The sequence below is a fragment of the Stigmatopora nigra genome, chromosome 2, assembly GCF_051989575.1.
Source record: "Stigmatopora nigra isolate UIUO_SnigA chromosome 2, RoL_Snig_1.1, whole genome shotgun sequence".
NCBI classification, from domain to species: Eukaryota; Metazoa; Chordata; class Actinopteri; order Syngnathiformes; family Syngnathidae; genus Stigmatopora; species Stigmatopora nigra.
Window position 1 is genome coordinate 20,152,293 of NC_135509.1, and position 25,848 is coordinate 20,178,140.

General features: G+C 40.8%; 1 protein-coding gene and 1 long non-coding RNA gene across 2 annotated transcripts in view; one reads left to right on the forward strand and one right to left on the reverse strand.

Annotated features, from left to right (window-relative positions):
• Positions 1–25,848, forward strand: part of LOC144181034 (NT-3 growth factor receptor-like) — an 88,875-nt gene that overhangs the window by 20,365 nt on the left and 42,662 nt on the right. The window contains exons 8-16 of the mRNA XM_077709272.1: positions 3,098–3,210; positions 4,056–4,239; positions 7,547–7,570; positions 7,896–7,942; positions 10,284–10,386; positions 21,302–21,432; positions 22,043–22,215; positions 22,284–22,527; positions 24,409–24,567. Coding sequence (XP_077565398.1) covers positions 3,098–3,210; positions 4,056–4,239; positions 7,547–7,570; positions 7,896–7,942; positions 10,284–10,386; positions 21,302–21,432; positions 22,043–22,215; positions 22,284–22,527; positions 24,409–24,567 — 1,178 coding nt within the window. The remainder of the gene's footprint in view (positions 1–3,097; positions 3,211–4,055; positions 4,240–7,546; positions 7,571–7,895; positions 7,943–10,283; positions 10,387–21,301; positions 21,433–22,042; positions 22,216–22,283; positions 22,528–24,408; positions 24,568–25,848) is intronic.
• LOC144181038 (uncharacterized) lies at positions 781–22,678 on the reverse strand. The gene is made up of 3 exons (XR_013324598.1): positions 22,600–22,678; positions 5,805–6,114; positions 781–1,263 (listed from the first exon to the last, which is right to left on the reverse strand). It is a non-coding gene; the product is annotated as an uncharacterized LOC144181038 (long non-coding RNA).

The following is a 25,848-nucleotide window of genomic DNA, read 5'->3' on the forward strand; positions in this document are numbered from 1 at the left end:
GAGATTTTCACTCAAAATCTCTGGATACATGGCCCAATTCATTCTCTCTTTTACACAGATCAGTCGTCCTGGTCCTTTTACAAAAAAAAAATAGCCCCAAACCATAATGTTTCCACCCCCATGCTTCACAATGGGAATGGTGTTCTTATGATGCAATTCAGTATTATTTCTCCTCCAACCACGAGAACCTGTGTTTCTACCAAAAAGTTATATTTTGGTTTCACCTGACCATAACAGATTCTCCCAGTCCTCTTCTGGATCATCCAAATGCTCTCTAGCAAACCGCTGACGGGCCTGGATGGATAGGGGTATAAGATAAGACAAAGTCTCTTTGCAAATGCTTGCTCATATTGTATTAGTTTTTGTAAGTCTAACAGCATCATAGTCATCCTTATGGCTGACAGGTCAGCATAAACACCCAACTGTCTGAATGAATAATCAATCTTAGTCTTGTGATTGGGTTGACATGTCAGCACAAATACTCAACTATCCGACACTGATCAATTACTTTTTGTCCTGCAAATGACTGAAACGTATCTGTCCAAAGTCCTAGTGACAAATGTCAGTTTTGCCTGTATTTAAGACACACTCACTGGTCATTCGACTAGAGTTGCAAGAACATCACGCTGAACAGGCCTCCACTGCTAGAGCTGTCACTCTCCACTTTGCAGTTTCGTTGTATTTTCAGACCTAACAAGGGGCTTCAGCAGAGGTTACTGATAGTAGCCTTTGCTACTGTGCTCCCACCTCTTTGTAGGTCATTCATTAGGTCCCCCGTGTGGTTCTGGGATTTTTGCTCACCGTTCTTGTTATAATTTTGACGCCACTGCATGAAATCTTGCATGGAGCCGAGATCGAGGGAGCTTATCAGTTGTCTTGTATGTCTTCCATTTTCTAATAATTGCTTTCACAGTTGATTTCTTAACAGCAAATCAAATAAAATCAATAACCTTTATTGTCATCATACACAGCTGTGTATAACGAAATTTGTGGTACTACTCCACAAAGTACATTTTTCCAGTAAAAAAAAACATAAATAGTAGTATAAAAGTATAAAAAGTCACAGTAAAATTGGAGAGCATAGAGCCGCTGCACCCATGCGCGCCGCCATCTTAAGGTCAGCATTCCAAGCGTTTTACCGATTGCAGATTCAGTATTCCCATCCTGGTGCTGGTCTACAATTTTGTCTCTAGTGTCCTTCGACAGATCTTGGCCAAAGTGGAGTTTGGAGTGTGAGAGACTGAGGTTTTGGACAGGTGTCTTCTATACAGAAAATGAGTTAAAACAGATGCTATTAATACAGGTAACGAGTGAAGACCCCGTTACACCTAAGTTAGACCTAATTGACAGCCAGAAATCTAGCTTGTTTGTATGTGACCAAATACTTATTTTCAACTCTAATTTGGAAATAAATTCTTTAAAAATCAAACAATGTGATTTTCTGTGTTTTTTTTAACATTCTGTCTCTCATATTTGAGGTTTACCCATGTTGACAATTGCAGGCCTCTTTAATCTTTTCAAGTAGATGAATTTGCCCAATCGATGGCTGACTAAATACTTGCCCACTGTATGAGTGTGAATGGTTATCGGTCTCCTTGTGCAGATATAAAGATAAAGAGCAATAAAAACCACATATAAACTAGGTCAAATTCAATGTGTAATCATTGTGTATCAATCAGTGATTGGATTTTTTTCATTTTCATTAGTTTTGTATTAACTCAATAGATTACATAGTACTTTTACTCAAAACAATGCCTTCACACTATTGGAATGTAGCGAGAGCAGTGGCGGGCCGTCAGGGCCTTCAAGGCCGTCTCTGCTGGCCTAAGAAATATCTGAATCATATATTATATTTTGTCCATCAATACTTATTAAAGAATTCCAAACTGTCTGTTAGCTTCCTTTCATCGCTTTCCCCCCTTTCAGCCATTATTTGTTGCCAGGGTCAGAAATCCGCCCCAAGGCCTTCACAATCAGTTGTTCGGGCTCTGCTGCATTAAACAAGCGTCAATAAGACTGTTGATTTAACCAATCAGAATTTGATTTGGTGACACCAAGGCCATATCGCAGGCGGGGGATACGTCATCGCTTTCACCAACTGTGATTGGCTAGTAGGCGGACCAAAGCATCAGTGAGCAGGCCAGAGATCGCTAACTCCACCCACAATGGCAGACAAAGGAAATCAAATGGCTTTGGTTGCAGATTTGCTCACAAAGCTATTTTCCAGATGGCCTTTTCCAGAAAAAAATGGACATCATTAAGAAAGAGCGGTCAACTCCGAAGCTCGCAAGCCTGTTCGAGCCGGGAAAAGGGTGTGTCCGCCACTTTCAGTGTGCTAACTAAGAGAGTTACCAAGCTGTATTTGAAGCGATCTGCACGAGCAAATATATTGGTCTGTTGATTTAAAGCCATTTTCAAGACCGACTATGCCAGAAATATGACAAGACAGGCTCGACCTTCATCATTAGCTTTGATGGCGACAGAAAAGAAGGAAGAAAGAAAGGAGAATGTATATTGTGTACAGTTTAAAAGGATTTTTGGTGAGTAAAATATGGCTATATTCCTAAATAAGATTTCAATTGTCGGCCCGGTTCTGATATCTGAACAGCTTCAGTGTTTGTATTTAGTCACTAAATGCTGCTAGGAAGTTGATTTTATCCAATTTTAGTGCAATTTTTGCCGTTTCGCCATTGACGTCCATCACAGTCATTTCCCAGGGAAATCACCCCCCTGGTACGGTTGTAATGTCTGAAAAGCTCCAGTAATTGTATTTAATCAATAAATGCTGCTAGGAAGTGGATTGTACCCCATTTTTGTGCATTGATTATTTTTTGTGTCGCAGCTGTAGCTGCAGTTGAGGTTTTATAGCCATAAAATAGTTTTTGAGGGTTGGATTGATTCGTTGAAGGCCCTGCGAAAAATTGCACGGACTGCCACTGAGCGAGAGCAATGGTAGGCTGTGAGGAATTGAACGTAGATGGTGTCTCATGCATAGTTTGAGCAATGAAATGTTTATGTAAAAAGTGCATAGAATTTTCCACGATCAACCATCATTCTTTGCAAAGCAAACAATACTCATCTACTTTTATCATTTTAGTTTCTCCTTCGATTTTAAAGCTGGAGGAGCCAGAACGTCGACATGACACGTGCATAGAATTCACAGTTAGAGGTTCACCTCTCCCAAAATTACGATGGTTCTACAATGACAAGGTGCTTTTCTTTATTTTTCAAATGTAACTGTTTAAGTCCTATATGAACAAAATATAATAACATCAGAAGTTAAGCAGTCTGTTAACAGAGTTTTATTCCAACCTGCAGCACACTTTTTGCATTATGAAAATATTTTAACTTTAAACTATGTCGCCAATATTAACAATAGTGATTCTCATTAAAGTTTTATCAGCAGGAATCACATAAATCTCCAAAATTATTCCAAAATCAAAATTTTCTCACTGACCTAATGTCACCAAAAGCTGATATCTGCGGACCATGAACAACTTCCAGTTCGAGTGATGCAAAAGTAATGTAATGTTTTTAATCGCATCATTTTATGACTTTTATCCAAAGATTACTTAAAACGCCTAAAATTACGCAAAAAAAATTTGTTCACACACTTGCCTCACCAAAAGTTGATGCCCTCGAAACCAAACAACTTCTGGTTCTGTTAGATAAAAATAATTTAACCTTGTAATGGTTGCATTTTAATATGATTACATTCATATCAATTTTTCCCTCTGAGTATTACATTGTATGACTTCTTGCAATTACCCACAGCACCTGAATATTGCTCACAGCTCACCAATGTGCTGTGGCACAGAGGTTGGGAAACAGAGTTAACATAATAAATCACATTTAGATTTACTCCCAAATCAATAGAATGCTGGTACTCTAATTACATTCACCACATTACTGGCCATTCATAAAAGGTAATTGACATTGCCAAACAACACAATTTAACTACCACACCAGCTATGAATAATTGAAAGGATGATGTCATTTGAAAAAATTCATACTACTTACTATACTGATCATTTCTTTTTTCTAAACCATTTCAGGAGATAAACCACACTGCTTACTTGCGTCTTGATATGGCTATTTACCAGGATGACATTGAGGGATGCCTTACATTCAAAAACCCAACACATCATAACAATGGCAACTACACTCTGGAGGCAGAAAACTACCTGGGAGCGGTCACCAGTACTGTCTATGGACATTTCCTAGACAAGCCCCATGATAGTAAGTTAGTTGTTCTTAATTATATTATATTTTGTTTTGAATGTTTCTGACATAGATTTGGAAAGCTAAGGAATAGAGTTTTCTCGACTGATATGCTTGTTATAAGGAATTGTTATCTCTTTGATTAAGTGTAACCCAGAAGAAAAATTCGTGTTTAAGATTTTGAAAAGTTTCATCTTTCAGGTGTCTAATAGTGGAGAGTGAATAAAAGCCTGTATTTCTAGGAAACTGGCAAAATTGCTGAGGAGCACCATTTTAAATGCCTGGATTTTTTTTTTAGCAAATCAAATATCTTAAGTCATAAATGATGCCGACTCGAACCCTGCATCATTTATGACTTAAGATTCACCAAAAACATTCTAGGCTGTTTACATGCGAGTCATCACCTCTAGTCATTTTGCTTGAGAATAAAAAATGTTATGAAAAGGATAATGATATGTATTTTGACCTATTCATGTTGCTGTACTTAGTGTATCTTGCCACTGATTTTGTGTGTATCTGCTGCTTCCAGCCGTCAGTGCGCTAACAGTGCCTGCTAATGTTGTGCACAAACATCAAAATATTTGTTTAAAAATTGTATTTGATTAAAATGTATTCATTCATTCATTCATTTTGTGATCCCTCAATGTAGATGATAAACCCAATGGTAATCTTGACTAGACTTAAACTGTGGGGAGCAACCAAAACTCCACTACGCGGCCGCTTTCTCATTCAATAAATCCATTTAATTTTCAGATTCGCTTATCCTTACAACGGTCGCGAGGGGTGCTGGAGCCTATCCCAGCTTACTATGGGCACCAGGTGATGGGGCATTGAATTTGTGGCCAGCGATGGCAGGGCACAAGGAGATGGACAACCATTCACGCTCAAACTCACACCTAGAGTGTTCAACTAGCCTTCCATGAATGTTTTTGGGAGGAAACCTCAGTACCCGGGGGAAAACTGCACTACCTGGAGAGAACCCACACAAGCCCAGGGAGGACATGCAAACAAAACGCAGTGTGGACTGACCTGGGATCGAACCTACTACCCAGGAACCAGAACACGCGTCCACTTGGCCGACATCTTTTACAAAAATCTGGTAAATGTGTTCTGTAATTCTGCTTTTGATACCTCTGGCCATTAAAATAAAGAATACAGTTCGAGTTTGCTCAGGTGAAATATTGCTGAAGTTGTACTAGAGAGTGATTTAAATTGACAAACAAGGATATTGACATTTAATAATGAACATTAGTATAACTCATTTCATTTCATCTTCTCCTGCTTTTTCCAAAGCCAGCTCGTAAGGGCAGCAGCTACTGTAGGGGGGCCCCAGACCTCTCCCCAGCCACTTCATCCAGCTCTTACGGGAGTATCCCAAGGCATTCTCTAGCCAGCCGGTAGACAGTCTCCCCAGCGTATCCGAGGTCGGCCCAGTGCACTCTTCCCGGTAGTACGTGCCTGGAACACTTCCCGAGGGAGGTGTCCAGGGGGCATCCTGATCAGATGCCCCAGCCCACTCTCCTCTTAATCCAGAGGAGCAGCGGCTCTATTCCGAGCCCCTCCCGGATGACCAAGCTTCTCACCTTTTCTCTGAGAGTCCGGACATCCTTTGCAGGAAACTCATTCAGGCCGCTTGTATCCGGGAGCTCGTTCTTTGGGTCATGACACAAAGCTCGTGACCATAGATGAGGGTGATAGATCTGAAATACAACTTCAGGAACAGGTTAAGAAAGTGTGAGATCAATTTAATAGGAAATAGGATTATTACCGGACTGCAGAATGGGGAGAGAGCTCAAACAGCTGTGAACACGCTCACATTTTGTCGTCCTTGCAACTCTTTCCGAATGAACAGTGGGTCCGTCTTTATCCTTGTTCAGAACCTGAAGACAGTTTCTGCAAAAAAAATTAGAAAAAAATTTAAATGTACAAAATTCTGGGACTATACTATCCCTCCTTTTGAGACATGGTTTCTCCATGGCTCCATTTGACAATCACTTCAACTCTAGCAGGGAATTAAGGAAAAAAAGGAAAAAGGGGGTTTCACATTAATGCTTTTTATAGCCTCAATATTTTGTAAGAAGAAGCATGTGTAAATGGAGAATTGAGAAAATTGAGAAATGGCTTCCCACTTGCCACTCTTGAAAAAGGCAAGATTTTTGCACTGTATGACTGATTGTTGTCCTATGGACAGTGTCTCCCACCTCAGCTGTACATCTCTCCAGTTCATCGAGAGTGATCGTAGGACTTTTGACTGACTCGATGATCAGTCATCTTGTTCGAAGTGAAAAATAAGAGTGATGGCTGGGTCTTACTAGATTTTCAGTGGCCTGATACTTCTTCCATTTTGGAATGGTTGCTTGCACAGATCTCCTTGAGATGTATAGAGATTAGGATTTTTTTTGTATCCAAATCTGGCTTTAAACTTCTCCACAACAGTATCTTGGACCTGACTAGTGAGTTCCTTGGTCGTCATGATGCTCTCAGAACTTTAAACAGATCCCTCAGACTATCACAGAGCAAGTGCATTTATACAGAGACATGATTGTGAACATGTTAATTCATCATCAACATTCATCTTCCATACCACGCATTCTTATATGAGTTGTGGGGGTAGCTGGAACCTCTCCAAGCTGACTTTGGGCAGAAGGCAGACTACTACACCCTAGACTGGTCGCCAGTCAGTCGTAGGGCACACAGTGAGAAAGACGACCACAATTCCACTGCCACGTAGTGGAAATCAAACCCAGACTGCCTGCACCAAAGTAAGGCGAAAATACCACTGCACCATCAGGTGGCTCAAATGTTGATTCTATTTATCATTATACGTCAACAATGGATGATTCTGAGACCCTAACTGAACTTCTGGACTAATTTTGTGGCAGTGAAAGTGAATAATATTGTATGTCCCACTTTTCAGATTTGTATTTGAACAGTTTACAATATCAAAAAAATATAATATTTCTACTTCACAAGTCTCCCACTGGTTGTTGAATCTTGACAAAAAAATTACATTTTATATCTTTATGTTTGAAGCCTGAAATATCACAAAAGGTTGCAAAATTCAAAGGGGCCTAATACTTACGCAGGGCACTGTACTTATTTCTGTCCTTAGGCTAGCCTGCGAATTACTTTACTCCTTATTTGTATTTGAATTTTTGGGGACTCTGACTACCAAATATTTGTTTTTCGTTAGTAAATGTGTATAACCGGTTCGATTTCAATAAATTTTTCATTTAACGTGTAGATTAAATATAATTCCATGTTTAAACCTGATTAATCTGAATTTCATATTTTATCTTCCCAAATGTTCTGACATCTTTTGCAGTTACAGAAAATGATTATGATTATGGTAAGTTATTTTTCACCAGACATACATAATATATAAGTTATTTAATTTTTTCTATATTTTCATTGTAATCCTGTGTGTTAGATTTGAATTTTCAACTGTTGTCAAGTAATGTGTCACGGCATGTACGTTAAGTGTGTCCTTCATGTACACGAAAGAGAAAGTACTTTGCTCTAGTTATTATTTTTCTATCAAGTTTTAAAGATCATAAAATATGTAATTTAGAATTAATTCACATCAATCTAGAGAACCACAAAAATATTTAGGTTAAGATTAATACTTTACTGCACATTTTTTTTTCATGTTTATCTGATCTTTTTTCCTCAAGTAACACCAAGGGCAAACGTTCACAACCCCCACAGTGATGCTTTTAGGGTAAGTAACATTTTTGTAGTAAGAAATTATCAAAATATATTCAGTTATTTATTTTTTTCCTGCTCATGAATATATGTGCAGACCTAAACAAATATGAATTCTTGCATTCCAGTATTCCAGCTTTTGACAACTGACAAATCTTTTTCTGGCATAGAAAATGTGATGGGGCACGACATATTGTATGATGTGATCTATGTTACAACTCTCAAAAATAGTGATATGTTTTGGCCCACGGGGAGAACTAGAAACTACTAGATTCCCAAGGTTTATTCACATTAATAAGTCTAGGTTTCCTTTTATCTATAAATTGCAGAAATTGAACAATTCCAACTGTACCTCAGGTTAAGAATTTATATTTGGATGTAAAGTCAAATTCTATTTCACACTATCTAAATATTAGATAGCATCTCAGCATACTGATCTAAGTGCAGCATGTAGTCTTTGTCATGTAGTCTTTGTATGTATGTGTGTATATATATATATATATATATATATATATATATATATATATATATATATACATATATATATATATATATATATATATATATATATATATATATATATATATATATATATATATATATATATATATATATATATATATATATATATATATATATATATATATATATATATATATATATATATATATATATATATATATATATATATATATATATATATATATATATATATATATATATATATATATATTAAATTTGAGTATTTCACGTCACACGGTATTTTTTATGGGTGCCCGGACATTTGGTCGCCGGCCTTTTGGTCACCGGTCTTTTGGTCACCGGTCTTTTGGTCGCCGGTCTTTTGGTCGCCGGTTTTTTGGTCGCTGGTCTTTTGGTGGCCGGTCTTTTGGTGGCCGGTCTTTTGGTCCTTTTTGGACGCCGGACTTTTGGTCACCGGTCAAATGGTGACAGAGAGTTTACTGTTGAAACCAGCTCTCAAAATTATATTCATGAGAGAGAGTTGAATACCCAAGAGAGAGACTTTAATAACTAAGAAAGAGTTTTTAATATCTATGAGAGAGAGTTTAATATCTAAGAGAGAGAGTTTAATATCTAAGAGAGAGTTTAAAATCTTAGAAAGAGTTTAATATCGAAGAGAGAAAGTTTAATATCTAAGTACTGTTGAAACCAGCTCTCAAAATTATATTCATGAGAGTGAGCGTTTAATATCTAAATATCTACTGTTTTCAACAGTACTTAGATATTAAACTGTACTTAGACATTAAATTCTCTCTCTTAGGTATTAAACTCTCTCTCATGAATATAACTTTGAGAGCTGGTTTCAACAGTAAACTCTCGGTCACCATTTGACCGGCGACCAAAAGGGACCAAAAGACCGGCGACCAAAAGACCGGCGACCAAAAGACCGGCAACCAAAAGACCGGCGACCAAAAGACCGGTGACCAAAAGACCGGCGACCAAAAGACCGGCGACCAAAAGACCGGCGACCAAAAGACCGGCGACCAAAAGACCGGCGACCAAATGACCGGCGACCAAAAGACCGGCGACCAAATGACCGGCGACCAAATGACCGGCGACCAAATGACCGGCAACCAAATGACCGGCGACCAAAAGACCGGCGACCAAAAGACCGGCGACCAAAAGACCGGCGACCAAAAGACCGGCGACCAAAAGACCGGCGGCCAAAAGACCAGCGACCAAAAGGGACCAAAAGACCAGCAAAAAGAAGACCGGCGACCAAATGTCCGAGCACCGACAGAATCTATTCAAATCTGTCAGTTTAAGTGAGATTACACATTCAATTGCTGAATTTAAAAGAATCATACACTGCACTCAAGGAATCTGCCTGGTTTTATATGATAGACCTCACGTGAGAATTTAAATGAACAAAAATCCAATTTCATACTCCCTCTCAGATTTGGGAAATTCAACATGCTGGGCAAGGAACTAACCAATGCACTCTCAATCTTCCCGAAATTTTTAGATTGGTTCGTGCATGATCTCCACTTGAAATCACAGATTAATGCAGACAATGAAAACCTAAATTTTTCCTACATACTATACACAGCAAAGATGTTAATTTTTGTCACTTTGGAGTTGTAAACGAACCTTTTGAAAATGTGTCAACGGAAAATGATATATTAATATATTACAGTCTTTTCATATGCCCATATCCATAATATTTAATAAATACACTTAATGAATATGCTTCCTGATAATTGTCTGTTCTACATTATCCACGATATTCACGGGATGACTGTTTGTTGTTTTGGTTTATGCTGCTGGGGTTACATGCCAAAGACAGTTGTACAATTCATATGCTTGAAACATTTTTCTTTGCCTCACATCTTCAGGTTTCTATAGGAGTTGGACTTTTTGGGTTTGCTGGTGTGATGCTGCTTATTATTTTCCTCACGATCAATAAGTACGGAGGGCATTCCAAGTTTGGCCTGAAAGGTAGGTTTCTAGATATTTTGTAAATACAAAATGTAAATTGTATGTGTAAATATTATTTGCACGTAAAATTGAACCTGCATTAATACCTTCAGATACGCCAAATAACCCGCAGACACTTATAGTTGGGTGAACCGTATCAATATAAGTATAAGTGCTACAAGCAGGAACTCTCTCATTGTTTACTTTTGTATTTCACTGTTACCCCACTCAACTGTTTTGAAAAATGTTTGATAGATTGGTAGATTTTTTTTGTCAAATTCAGGGTTGCATGCGATAATTGCCATGTGAAAACCGCACCAGACCAAATGTAAACTGCTCACAAAAATTAAAGGAACTCTTTAAAGAAACACATTAGATGCATGAGATTTCAATATGAAGTCGGGTATTCAGATGAATAACAACAGGACAATGTCTTGGGAAGAAATGGATCTCAAGTTTTGTAATGTAAATAAAGGGTTTCAGCCTACAGAGAACTGAATTTTATAGGCACCCTAAAATCAGAGTGAAATGAAAACGTGGCAGGGTAGTCCTTTTTCCCCAAAAAATTATGTCACTGAAAATACTTTTCAGTACCTTGTGTGGCCGCCACAGGCTTGTATGAATGGTTGGCATTATCGTGGCATGCTCTTGTACAATCTGGATAGCAACCTGGCGGCGTCTAATGAAGCAAAACATAATGTCCAAAAGGTTTTCTATGGGGTTTAAGTCAGGGGGATGTGAAGGACATTCAATCGTCTCAATTCCTTCATCCTCTACATCAGTGCTTCTCAATTATTTTCTGTTAGGCCCCCCCTAGCAAGAAGAAAACTATTCGCGCCCCCCCACTTCCCACCGTGACTATAAATAAAATCATTTTATAAAAGTGTTATAGGTACAACATGTGAAATGTTGCACTCTCACAAACATGACAGAAGTAACAATGAGAGCGCCACTGCCAGCTACTGTTGTGGATGCGCAATTACACTTTATACTAGTACGGCCAAATAAAATCCTGTTCCCCAGGGTTACACGCGCCCCCCCAGGTATCGCACCGCGCCCCCCCCCCCCCCCCCCCCCCCAGGGGGGCGCGCCCCACTATTTGAGAAGCACTGCTCTACATAATGCCTGCATAGTTTTCCCACATGACGCCGAGCAATGTCATTTATTAGGAGGAAATCAGGATCTACTCCTTCAAGAATTTGTTCTCTAAACCTAATGCCAGTCACAGGACCATTTCCTAGACAGTAGTGGTCTGTTTGTTCCTCTATGAATATGGCTTTCCATATCCTCACTGACCCACCACCTAACCTGTCATGTTGAACGACAGTCCTGGACAGAACTTTGGGCCCTCAGGCTATCTACACGATTTCTGTTTTTTTATTGTTTGGGTAGATACATTTATACCAGTAGACCTCTAGAGGTCATTCTGTAGGGCACGGGCTGTGCTCAGCCTATTCCACAAAGAAGGAGTAGGAATCGGCCCTGCCAATGGGTTGAGGACCCTCTGTGGGCCTGTGCAGCTATTCTATGTTCTTCTAAGGTTTAATTAATTTCATGCCAGGCCCCATAAAAAAAGTGTTTCTTTAATTTTGTGAGCAGTGTAATTTTGGTCCAAACCAAAGAAACTTAACTATTGACTTTCTTGGTATGAATGTGCTCTTTACACAAACTACCACACTGATGTAATTTTTTTTTAAAAAAACAAAGAAAAAAATCTCTAGAGAAGAGGTACTGTATTTACTCACATATAAGCCGCTTTCGTAGGACAGAGAAAATATGACTGAATTGAGCGTACAACTTATAAGTGCATAAAAACACAAGCTGCAAAAAAAACTGCAAGTTGACGGCGCCGTGACACGATGACATCACAAAAAAATGGTGCCACTGCGTCATGACGCAATGATGCCGTAATGTCATGGCGCAATGATGCCATAATGTCATGGCCCAAGCAAATGAGGCTGATACTTTCATTTATTTTAAAATAGAGAATAGTTGAACAGAGAAACTGCTAAATAATATTTATTTTGACGTCTATGAATGAAAATTAAAAAATCGCTCGTGAGACAGCCATTTTACCTAGGTCCCGGAGAGGCATCTTACTTAGGGCGCTGCTGGATAACCTAGTTAAACGTGCTCTGACTGTCCAGACGCGCGTAGCCTTGATATTGGAATAAAACCAAATTCCACTTAGATTTTTTTTGTTTTATTTCTTGTTCGAAAGTGACAACGATTGGAATAATTTGAACCATCTAAAGAATTGAGATATTTTGACGTTAGAAGCACTATGGCTGCCCCAACTTCTGTCAAGAAAATTGCAATTGCCGTAATTAGAAAGCATCAGGTTCTCATCAAGATAGACCTTGTTCATTTTTCAAATTGAGCAATTTGATATTTTGCATTTACGAAGACACGCATATTAACTTCCATATGATATTGGCCCTAATAATGTGCTTTTGATTCATACAGTATCTCAGAAATATTACTTGTGATGATTTTTCTTAAGATTTTCCCTTCAAAGTAACACATTTGTACTCCCTATTAAAACCATGAATATGGATGTGAAAATTGGGAGTCAGGGGACGGCTTATATGCGAAACATTGTAAAATAAAATAAATTCAAGGCAATATTCAGGGCGGGGCTCATATGCGCGGGTAGCTTATATGCGAGTAAAAAACCTCTACACCACGAGGCGGCCTATTTTATTAATGCAAAAGCTAATTTCAATTTTATTCCACCTCTCTTTACATATGAAAGAAAGACCAATCAAACAATGAATCATGATTAAAATATTATTTCTTACTGTCTTACATTCAGCAGCAGAAATAAATGGTGAAGAAGAATCAATAAGTCATTGTCATGATGTGAATCATGAAATTATGAGACAACTGGATGCGGGACTAAATACAATTGGTTTGAACAAGATTCCTATTATTGAGAATCCACAGTACTTCAGACATGGACACTTAAAGAAACCCAGCACACGTATGTACATTAAAAGTACCTACAGTATATGGGATTGTGCGTATTTTTGAAGTGCCCTTTCATGATCACATTGGTATATCCAATGGGCACATATTTCAACCGAACAATCACAAAACTCTGGCAGAAATCTTTAATAATATGAATGTTTGTGATATTGTCATCAGACCGTACAGGTTTTGCAACAGTTTATCAGAAATGCTAGAACGTTGAAATGAGGGTCAAAGGCTTTTGACTTGGAGATAACATACACAATGACACCGGTGATGCTCTTGACAGTAAACTCAATTACAAAGGGGCCCTCTATTTGCATTTTAAGATGTGGGCAGTTTTACTAGGGATGAAAGTGCAACAAGCATCACCAAAGATAGCACGAACACCACCCTTCTCAGCCAATTACATGTCTAATGCAATACAATCTTGGAAAGCCATGAGAGATGTTGCCACTAACTGTTCATGTACCGCCTCAAACGACTCAACAGTGTAATTGCCAAGTCGCTGGACATTGTAATGAACGTAATTAATTTGATTAACATTTTTGTTAGGGGTGACCCAAATTAGAATACTTTTGAATCCTGCTGAAACCTGATCAACCAGTTTATACTCATTAGGAATGCCAAATGGGATGCCTATCCCTTAGCCATTTCCTAATTCAAAATTTCAGTGTTTAATCGAGGACCCATAATTTGTCACTAATTGTTAACTTGTTGTTAAATTGTTAACAACTTATTGTCAACTCTCTCTGCCTCTCTCCACATCTCGTTGTAGTCTTCCTTGCTAGGAGCCTTGTTCAGCTCGTGCTCCCTTGTTTGGTGTGAAAGGAGCAGTGAGGTCTATGGGCGACCCCCCTCCTTTTTGTTTGCAGAGGGTGTGCTAGGCCTGTCGGGTGAGGGGTGTCTGCATCTGTGAAAGGATGCTGGCCGTAAAGTGGGCGTCTTGCCATTGTTTCTTCCAAAATGGAGGAGTTTAATAATGGAGTTTGTGGGGGCAATCTGATAATAGTTGTGCATTTTGGAAAAAGTCAGTCCTGGGATGTCAGTGGACTACCAATCAGTGACTTTAAGAAGTTTCTTGACCATTGGACTGAGCTGGCGAGCTTCATGATCAGGAGACAAAGCCAAAGTAATGTGTGGGTCGGCTGTGTCCGACTGTTACGATCGCGTCGCGTAGTGCGACGCGATCGGAGGGGAAGGTGAACCCAGATGCAGAGTCGCCGAAGTAAATGGAAGGGGGAGGCAGATATGTTGCTCTTGTAGCTTGATTTAATAAACGGGGTAACATAACATAACAAACTTAGCTTGATCACTCATTACAAAGGAAAAGAACATGCAGCGTGGCGTGGCGTCAATGGGAACGGCAATGACTACGAGGAAAAACATGAAATGAACCAGAACGATCCGACGGCGTTCACAGAAAACCATAATGCTTAAATACCAAAAATAATCTAATCACGTAATTACCCACAGCTGATAATAATCGTGACGTCATGTCAGGAGGGCAATCCAGCCACTCCTGACAGTACATCCCCTCTAAGGGACGGATCCTAGACGTCCCAAGGTCAATTCCAACATGAGAAACGGGAACAAGCAGGGAGGGTGGGTGGGAGACCTAGCATTTTCCGGTGGTCGTCCACACCAACCCAAGAACAGACGGAGAGGTCGCTCCGGCGGGCGTCCGCGCCAGCCTGAAACAAGACGAGGCAGTAGTCGGTCCGGCGGGCGTCCGTGCCGGCCAGAAACGAGACAAGTCAGTGGCAGGTCTGGCGGGCGTCCGTGCCGGTCAGAAACCAGACGGGGCAGTAGCAAGTCTGGCGGGCGTCCGTGTCGGCCAAGAACGTGACGAGGCAGTGGTCGATCCGGCGGGCGTCCGCGCCAGCCAGAAACAAGACGAGGCTGTGGTCGATCCGGCGGGCGTCCGCGCCGGCCAGAAACGAGATGAGGCAGTGGTCGTTCCGGCGGGCGTCCGCGCCGGCCAGAAACGAGACGAGGCTGAGGTCGATCCGGCGGGCGTCCGCACCGGCCAGAAACGAGACGAGGCTGTGGTCGATCCGGCGGGCGTCCGCGCCGGCCAGAAACGAGACGAGGCAGTGGTCGGTCCGGCGGGCGTCCGCGCCGGCCAAGAACGTGACGAGGCAGTGGTCGGTCAGGCGGGCGTCCGCGCCGGCCGGATACGAGACGAGGCAAGGGCAGGTTTGGCGGGCATCCGTGCCAGCCAGAAACGAGACGAGGCAGTGGTCGGTCCGGCAGGCATCCCAGCTGGTCCTTTAAGTCTTGGCCAAACTGCCAGCCTTCAGGAGGTATTAGAAGTTTAGTACGGTCGGGCACCTTACCCTGTTTGCTCGGGGGGTGGCCAACTCTCTCCTCCCGGGAAACCGGAGCATTGCTTCTCTGGACGTCGCCGGCCCCGTCCTCCAGGGGCACCGGCGAATTGCCACTCTCGACGTCGCCGGCTTCTTCATCCAGGGACTCCGGCGAATTACCACTCTTGACGTCGCCGGCCCTTTGCAGGGACTCCGGCGAATTACCACTCTTGACGTCGCCAGCCCCTTCTTCCAGGGACTCCGGCGAATTACCACTCTTGACGTCGCCAGCCCCTTCTTCCAGGGACTTCGGCGAATTACCACTCTTGACGTCGCCAGCCCCTTCTTCCAGGGACTCCGGTGCATTGCCACTCTCGACGTCACCGGCTTCCTCCTCCAGGGGCAACGGCAAATTGGCACCCTCGACGTCGCCAGCCCCTTCTTCCAGGGACTCCGGCGAATTGCCACTCTCGACGTCACCGGCTTCTTCCTCCAGGGGCACCGGCGAATTGGCACTCTTGACGTCGCCAGCCCCTTCTTCCAGGGACTCCGGCGATTTGCCACTCTCGATGTCACCAGTCCCTTCTTCCAGGGACTCCGGCGAATTGCCACTCTCGATGTCACCAGTCCCTTCTTCCAGGGACTCCGGCGAATTACCACTCTCAACGTCGCCGGCCCCGTCTTCCTCGAGCGCCGGAGCATCGTCGCCACTTCTGGGCGGGCAGGCGCTGGACGGGCAGGCGCTGGACAGAGCGGTGCTTGGGAGAGCGGTGCTTGGGAGAGCGGTGCTTGGGAGAGCGGTGCTTGGGAGAGCGGTGCTTGGGAGAGCGGTGCTTGGGAGAGCGGTGCTTGGGCGAGCGGTGCTTGGGAGAGCGGTGCTTGGGAGAGCGGTGCTTGGGAGAGCGGTGCTAGAATGGCCGTCCGTCACCAGAAACCTGATCCGTGGCTTCGGTACGGGTGCGACTGGCGACCCCAAAGGCAACGGGAGTACTTTGCGTGGCCTTGGCACAGGAGCTTGGGGCACTTGAAACGGCGTGGTGGGCCGAGTAACTTCGGCCACTTGGACAGGCGTGGTCGGCCGAGTAACTTCGGCCACTTGGACAGGCGTGGTCGGCCGAGTAACTTCGGCCACTTGGACAGGCGTGGTCGGCCGAGTAACTTCGGCCACTTGGAAAGGCGTGGTCGGCCGAGTAACTTCGGGCACTTGGAAAGGCGTGGTCGGCCGAGTAACTTCGGGCACTTGGACAGGCGTGGTCGGCCGAGTAACTTCGGGCACTTGGAAAGGCGTGGTCGGCCGAGTAACTTCGGGCACTTGGAAAGGCGTGGTCGGCCGAGTAACTTCGGGCACTTGGAACGGGGAGGGCTGCATAGTCCTTAGGTGATGCTGGTACAACGTGATCGGCCGAGTAACTTCGGGCACTTGGAAAGGCGTGATCGGCCGAGTAACTTCGGGCACTTGGAAAGGCGTGATCGGCCGAGTAACTTCGGGCACTTGGAAAGGCGTGATCGGCCGAGTAACTTCGGGCACTTGGAAAGGCGTGGTGGTGGTCGGAAAAGGAGCTTGGACGGACGTGGTCGGGAGAGGAGCTTGGACGGACGTGGTCGGAAAAGGAGCTTGGACGGACGTGGTCGGAAAAGGAGCTTGGACGGACGTGGTCGGAAAAGGAGCTTGGACGGACGTGGTCGGAAAAGGAGCTTGGACGGACGTGGTCGGAAAAGGAGCTTGGACGGACGTGGTCGGAAAAGGACCTTGGACGGACGTGGTCGGGCGCGTAACATGGACAGTGGTTAGTGTGTCCAGGCATTGCTTTCGCTTCGCTCTACGGCGTGGCGCTCGGCGCCTCCTCTGGGAGGATTGCACAGCACCCCCGCCATCACGTCGTGCCCCATAATAGGTGGTCAGCCCACTCTGTAATTGCTGGTCGGGGTATTTGGAGTAGGAATTATCGGGGGTAAAATAGGGATAATCGTCCTCCAGTGGAAGGTCTCGGGGTCCGAATTGGTCGAAGAATTCATCATCGGATTCCGAAACACCAGCGAAAAAATCAATTTCCTCAACGATGTCCTCCTTACCAGAATCTTCAGGCTCCCTCCATGGTGAATCATTTCCGCTGGTCATAGGCATAAGATAACTTGGGCGGTCTCTGGTGGTTGTACGCACCTGGGCATCATGATTAAACGGTAAGGGCTTCCCAGGGCGACGTGCATAGCAGTGGTGGGGCGTAGGAGTACGCTGCGGATCTAACTCTCCTACCAGCTGAGAGTCATCTCCAGCAATGATGTGCCTGAGAGCCCCGCATCACGGTGTGTTCATTACAAAACTCCTAAACGATTCTGAGGGGTTTCTTATACACTCCAAGCAGTCCGGTGTCTTCGAGAAGGATGGTCGGCGTCGCCGAGCGCGTCGGCGCGAGCGTGGGTGGCGCTCCGCTGGGTCCATGATGGTCGGATCGTGCTGTTACGATCGCGTCGCGTAGTGCGACGCGATCGGAGGGGAAGGTGAACCCAGATGCAGAGTCGCTGAAGTAAATGGAAGGGGGAGGCAGATATGTTGCTCTTGTAGCTTGATTTAATAAACGGGGTAACATAACATAACAAACTTAGCTTGATCACTCATTACAAAGGAAAAGAACATGCAGCGTGGCGTGGCGTCAATGGGAACGGCAATGACTACGAGGCAAAACATGAAATGAACCAGAACGATCCGACGGCGTTCACAGAAAACCATAATGCTTAAATACCAAAAATAATCTAATCACGTAATTAGCCACAGCTGATAATAATCGTGACGTCATGTCAGGAGGGCAATCCAGCCACTCCTGACACCGACATTTTGTACCACACCTCTTGCAATTTATCCAAATCAGCATATGACGCCAAACCTTCCAAACCCACAAAGATTTTGGTGAATTTCAACTGCCGGGGTGTTCCGAGAACCTTCTGAAAATTGTCATGATAGACTAAGTCAGGGGTCTCTAACTCAATTTACCAGAGTCTGGGTGAGACTGGGCCGCATCAGGATTTCCACAAGAAAAGCGCTGAGAAAACATTCCAACGTTTTCAAATATCTTTTAACAAAAAATAATGAATTAAATAAATTAACTTAAAGATGAATAAAAAACAAAAAAATCAGTAATAAAAAATAAGATAATAATGAGCATACAGTAGATATACATGGCTGGCTAAGTAGAGAAAACTAATTATTCTTATTTCGTTTCAAATGTCTGTATTAACAGCTCTTTAAATTTTAACTTTCTGAACTTTAATAGAACGTTGGACATGAAATATTCTGGACACAGCTTCTCTTGCCTACTTCTTGCTGCTAGAGACCTGGCAGCGCTTCTTCTCGCATAGCTTCATCATAAATGTCACTTGACAGGTCAGAAATGCACTCTACCACGGTGTTGGCAGAAAGGCTGATGTGGTTGAATTGACTTTTTTTTCTGGACAGACAATATGTGCAGCCTGTAATATGCACTTTTTGATAAATTCACCTTCTGTGAATGGCTTTTCTGCTTTAGCAATCAGCTCACAAATGGCGTAGCTAGCTTCGACTGCTGCATTCTTTTCTTTGGTAGCCTTCTTGAAGAAATCCTGTTGCCTTAGATGACGTGTTTTAAGACTGTCAACCTGGTTGGCTCTCTCATCTCCCTGGTATTTTTCGTACTCCTCAGCATGTCTCGTAGTATAATGACATTTCACATTGTATTCCTTGTGCACCGCTACCTTTTCAGTGCAAATGAGACAGGTCGGGTGCCCCTGTGCTCAACAAAGAAATATTGCACTCCCCACTTTTCTTGAAACTGTCTGTGTTCATCACTGACTTTTCTGTTCACGGCAGGCTTTAAAACAGACATCTCTGGGGCTGTAATATGTGTTTACACTTGGAATGAGTCTCGGATTGAACTTTTAACTTTCAGTCGCGCGGGTCTGTGGCGCATGAGCACTTTCGCTCTCCGATCGTATTGGATTACGGCAGCCCTCTGAGCCGAGCGCAGTGATCGGCTTCACGGCTTCTCCTCCGCTCAGCTGATTTGAGGAATGAATAAGTGAGTGAGCGAGGCACTGGACAGCCCGGCCAATGTCCCGCCCTCCAGAGCTGTATACCTCACCGTGATTGGTTCATCCAGCTCCGAACACAGAGTCATTCATATCAATCTTGCAGGCCGCACGGGCATTAATCTTTCATATTAAGACGCGGGCCACAAATTATCGTCTCGCGGGCCGCAGGTGCCCCACGGGTTAGTTTGAGACCCATGGACTACGTCATCTTCTCTGTCATAAAACAATGTACAATGAAAATCATCCATGGGTGAATGGTAAGGCCTCAGTGAGTTAATGAATGGTTTCCGAAATCACAACAATCTTACTTATTCCATCACTATAGTTTGTGAAAATCAAAATGCCTTATCAGTCGAAAGTAGATTGATTTTTCTCCTGCAATTACACAAATTAACTAATCATTCTAAAAAATATGAAAAAATACAAAAGCAAACCAGGCTGCTTTCTCTTCAGGAATAAAGCTCCCTCGCTTTCTGCAACAGTTACATTCACATCAGTTAATATCCAGAAAAAATGTATATATTCATAATTCTGAAAAGAATTGAACTTACTAAAATATAACCACCCCTTTTTTGTCAGGGTTAATATTTCCTAGCATAATTGTCTTTAAAGCAATTAAAACTCATTACTTATAAAAAGCATACTAATCAAGTCCCAATTGATTTAGCAATGTGTATCATGTTGCATAATAAACTCAGTTTGGAAATTCAAAACATCCCAATCTAGTAGTCCTATGTAACATTCCATTATCTTTGGAGTTTGCCAATCATCTCCTATAAAACTTTCTGAATCAATGTTTTCGAATATTCAAGCATAAAATTAAAATCATGTCACATTTCTATTTTCATGTCTGCTGTTTTGTCAGCAACACGGACATTCTCATTTTGGGTTGCTAGTGGGTCTTCTCCATGTTTCCTGTTGAGAAACACTATCCTTCGGCTAACCCCAATTCAATGCGTTTCTTTAAAAAAAATTTATGCAGGTAGCCAGTTTAGAGTCATCATCCAGCTCCAATCATGTAGTGAATGATGGCGTTTGTATGGTGTACTAAATAGGCTTTACATATTTTGTTGTCCGGTTGACATCGTTATGTGGGCGCAATGATTTCTTAACGAAATATGGAACCTTTTGTCAATTCAGTCAATTATTTTGTCAACACAATTTGGATGCCATTATCACAATAATGGTACTTTGGAATTTCATATCATGCACTGTCTTTGTTTTTCTCAGTGCTCGCAAATTTCCCATAGCAGATTTATTCCTCCACTTCAAGTTCCACATTTGGAGTACTGCTTTTCCATTAAAAATTTCATTTGACAAAATATATTTTTTCCATAATTTGTGGAGGCCATCCCTAAAAAGGGCTTATTGGCGATTTCAGAGATTGATTCCAATTTGCATGATCCTTTTCCACCTTGATATCTAACGGATTGATTATATCTTGTTAGTTGGCCAATCAAAAACACAAAAAGACAAACAACCATTCACGCTCACACTCATAATCAGACATCAGTGGTCTGCATAGTGAATGCATGTTATATTTTTTTGCTACGATAATGAGTATTTTTTGTTTTGCTTTTGTTTATCCCTTTAAGATGTTCAGCATCTAAAACGAAAGGACATAATTTTGAAGAGGGAGCTTGGAGAAGGAGCATTTGGCAAAGTCTTCTTAGCAGAATACTACACTCAGTGCTCCAAAATGAACAAAATGCTTGTAGCTGTAAAGGTGAGAATGCAAGAGAGAGAGTGAACCATTACTCTTTCATTCATTTCTTATATCACGGGAAAAAGGGTCATTTTAGTCAGTTTTGCTTAACAATGACATTGTGAGATTTAGATTTTAGGTTGCTGATATTGTACTTTTATTTGCCTGACTGTGGGCTCGATTGCCATTACTTAGCACTGTGATTGAGGACACTAGTTCTTTCTGTGTACGCCTCTCGCCCAACACCAGCTGCCATTGCAAACAGCACCCTGGGATTTAGATTTGTATTATTTTGGAGCTTTTATATGTGTTTGCCAGAAATAGTGGGAGTAAAATTTCTTTGAGGGGCATGTTCAGATTCCATTTTTGTAGTTACCATATTAATTCATTTTCTGAGGAGATGTGAGCTGCTATAAGCAGATGATCTGTCAAGGAGCAGACAATGACAAAGAGTTTAAATAGACAGAGGTTGATGAAACAATGATGGTAAGGGGGTCAGGAGAGGCACAGATTGGCTGAGAACACAAGGGGGCAGATGACAACATAAGAAGGCCATGCGTGAACACAAGCCATACCAATATACCCTCAAGGAACCTAATATAAACATTTTTTGACTTGTTTTCTTATTTAGACCCTAAAAGACCCCACCTCATCAGCTAGAAATGATTTTCAACGTGAGGCGGAGCTGTTGACCAATCTCCAACATGAACATATTGTGAAATTTTATGGAGTATGTTTTGACGGAGATCCACTTATTATGGTATTTGAATATATGAAACATGGAGATTTGAATAAGTTTCTCAGGTGAGTATAGTCAGTTCTTGGAAGAATAAACTAATGTGTAACAATGAGCTATTCCAAAATCTCCCTAGAGCCCTTGGACCAGACGCTATGATCCTCGTCGACGGTCAGCAACTGCATTTTAATGGGAAGCTGGGTCTGTCTGAAATGCTTCACATGGCCAGTCATATTGCAGCAGGAATGATCTACCTTGCATCTCAACACTTTGTTCACCGTGATTTGGCTACCAGAAATTGTCTGGTAGGGAATGCCCTCCAGGTCAAAATTGGAGACTTTGGCATGTCAAGAGACATTTACAGCACTGATTATTATAGGGTAAGAGCAAAATATTATTGTTGATAAAAATCTACTATCTATCATTAAAATGTGTAGACAATACAGTCGTACCTTTACTTACGAAAATAATGCTTTCCAGAACTTATTTCGTAACTTCCATGTTTTTGTCAGTAGAGCAGCACTTTATATGGACCATATTTTCACACCTATGGAACGCACTGCATGAAAGAGCGCCGACTCAGTTGCGGGTGTATATTGTTTTTTCCAATAGATTAGGCACTTTGGCCTAATGGGCGCTAGCATTTATTATTATAGCATAAATCATGCTAGCGTATGTTATGCTAGCGTGTGTTATGGTAGCTTGTGTTATGCTAGCCTTTGTTATGCTAGCGTTTGTTATGCTAGTGTTTGTTATGCTAGTGTTTTTGTTATGCTAGCGTTTGTTATGCTAACGTATGTTATGCTAGCATTTGTTAAGCTAGCATTTGTTATGCTAGCATTTGTTATGCTAGCGTTTGTTATGCTAACATATGTTATGCTAGCATTTGTTATGCTAGCATTTGTTATGCTGGCATTTGTTATGCTAGCGTTTGTTATGCTAGCATATGTTATGCTAGCATATATTATGATAGTGTATGTTATGATAGCATAGGTTATGCTAGTGTATGTTATGCTAGCGTATGTTATGCTAGCATATTTTCTGCTAGCGTATATAATGCTAGCATATGTTATGCTAGTGTGTTTTATCTATCTATCTATCTATCTATCTATCTATCTATCTATCTATATATATATATATATATATATATATATATATATATATATATATATATATATATATATATATATATATATATATATATATATATATATATATATATATATATATATATATATATATATATATATATATATATATATATATATATATATATATATATATATATATATATATATATATATATATATATATATATATATATATATATATATATATATATATATATATATATATATATATATATATATATATATATATATATATATATATATATATATATATATATATATATATATATATATATATATATATATATATATATATATATATATATATATATATATATATATATATATATATATATATATATATATATATATATATATATATATATATATATATATATATATATATATATATATATATATATATATATATATATATATATATCTATATATATTACATCTCTACCTCTCTACCTCTCTATCTCTCTATCTCTATATCTCTATATATCTATATATCTATATATCTATATCTATCTATCTATCTATCTATCTATCTATCTATCTATCTATCTATCTATCTATCTATCTATCTATCTATCTATCTATCTATCTATATATATATATATATATATATATATATATATATATATATATATATATATATATATATATATATATATATATATATATATATATATATATATATATATATATATATATATATATATATATATATATATATATATATATATATATATATATATATATATATATATATATATATATATATATATATATATATATATATATATATATATATATAATTTATATTAGATTGGATTGAATACTCTAAATTGCCCCTAGGTATGGGTGTGAGAGTGCATGGTTGTTTGTCTCCTTGTGCCTTGAGATCGGTTGGCCACTGATTCAGGGTGTCCCCGCCTCTGGCCTGGAGTAAGCCTGGGATAGGCTCCAGCACCCCCCGCTGAGATGAACTTGGGCTGTCTGTTAATGTCTCGTGTGATGCAGTTCAAAGAAGCACTGCTATGGTTGATTCAGTGAGATATTTGAACCAAATCACACATTGTAAACTCGGTACGTCATGCAATCTAAAAACTGTGCATTGTTGTGTAGGTGGGAGGTCACACAATGCTGCCAATTCGCTGGATGCCTCCAGAAAGCATCATGTACAGGAAGTTTACCATAGAGACGGATGTTTGGAGCTTTGGAGTTGTTCTATGGGAAATATTCACTCATGGCAAACAGCCCTGGTTCCAACTGGCCAATAATGAGGTATCTTTAAAATGATATCTGCAGTATTTGACAAAATTGTTGTAATTTTCTGGTTACCAGTACAAGGTGAAGTTGCCGTTAGTCCAATGTCAATTGAGATTTTTTTTCCACATTTATGTGTTTATGCTATAAATGAGCAAAAACATCCAGCTACTATGCACTTTCAACCCTGTATATATCCTTGTGAGGAATGTGGGGTGCTGTATTCAATTTGGATGATCTCAGACGTAAGACAGACAACATATTAAATTGATTGCCAGTCATTTGTAAGACACACAGAAACAGGCAACCATTTACACTCAGAATCACACAATGTTTGAATTCCCCAACGCCTGCACCTCAGTCAAGCTTGCATGCCACTATATAATCCAGGGGTCTCAAACTCAATTTACCTGAGGGCCGCAAGAGGCAGAGTCTGGGTGAGGCTGGGCGCATCAGGATTTCCACAAGAAAAGCGCTGATAAAACATTCCAACGTTATCAAATAACTTTATTTTTTAACAAAAAATAATGAATTAAATAAATTAACTTAAAAATGAATAAAAAATAAATCAATAAGTAATAAAGTAATAATAATAATAATAATAATAATGAGAATACAGTAGATATAGAGTGGCTGGCTAAGTAGAGAAAACTAATTATTTTTATTTTGTTTCAAATGTCTGTATTAACAGCTCTTTAAATTTTAACTTTCTGAACTTTACTTCTTGCTGCTAGAGACCTGGCTGCGCTTCTTCTCACATAGCTTAGTCACATTTGACTTGAGGGACCCTCAATAGAGCTTGAAGATGCTCATCAGTAACTCTGGACCTTTACTCTGACTTATTTAAGTTCAAGGTGGAGAAGAGTTTCTCACACAAGTATGTACTCCCAAAAAGGCACATGGTCCGCTTGAAGATTCGGGAAAGTTCAGGGAAGCTGGGGGTCAACTCTCTCAAAAAATGTCCAAGCTTGTCTGCTTCTCCACTCACCTCCCTGAACTTGGCTTTGAGTGCAGAGTTGCACTGCAGGTCAATGAGCTCCATTTGAAGCTCAGGAGGGGCATCTTGCACATCAAATGAGAAGGGGTCCGCAAACATTTGAAATGTGGCTTTGTGTGTCTTGAAGTCTGCAAATCTGTGATCAAATTCCTCCTGCAGCTTCGAAATGGCCTCCACATATTTCTCACCACTGAATGGTGTGCCTGCATCCACAAGAGCCTTGCATGCTGGAAAATGGAAAAGGTTTGTCTGAGAGAGCTGGGCTTTCCATAACAAAAGTTTAGTGCAAAATGCTCTCACGT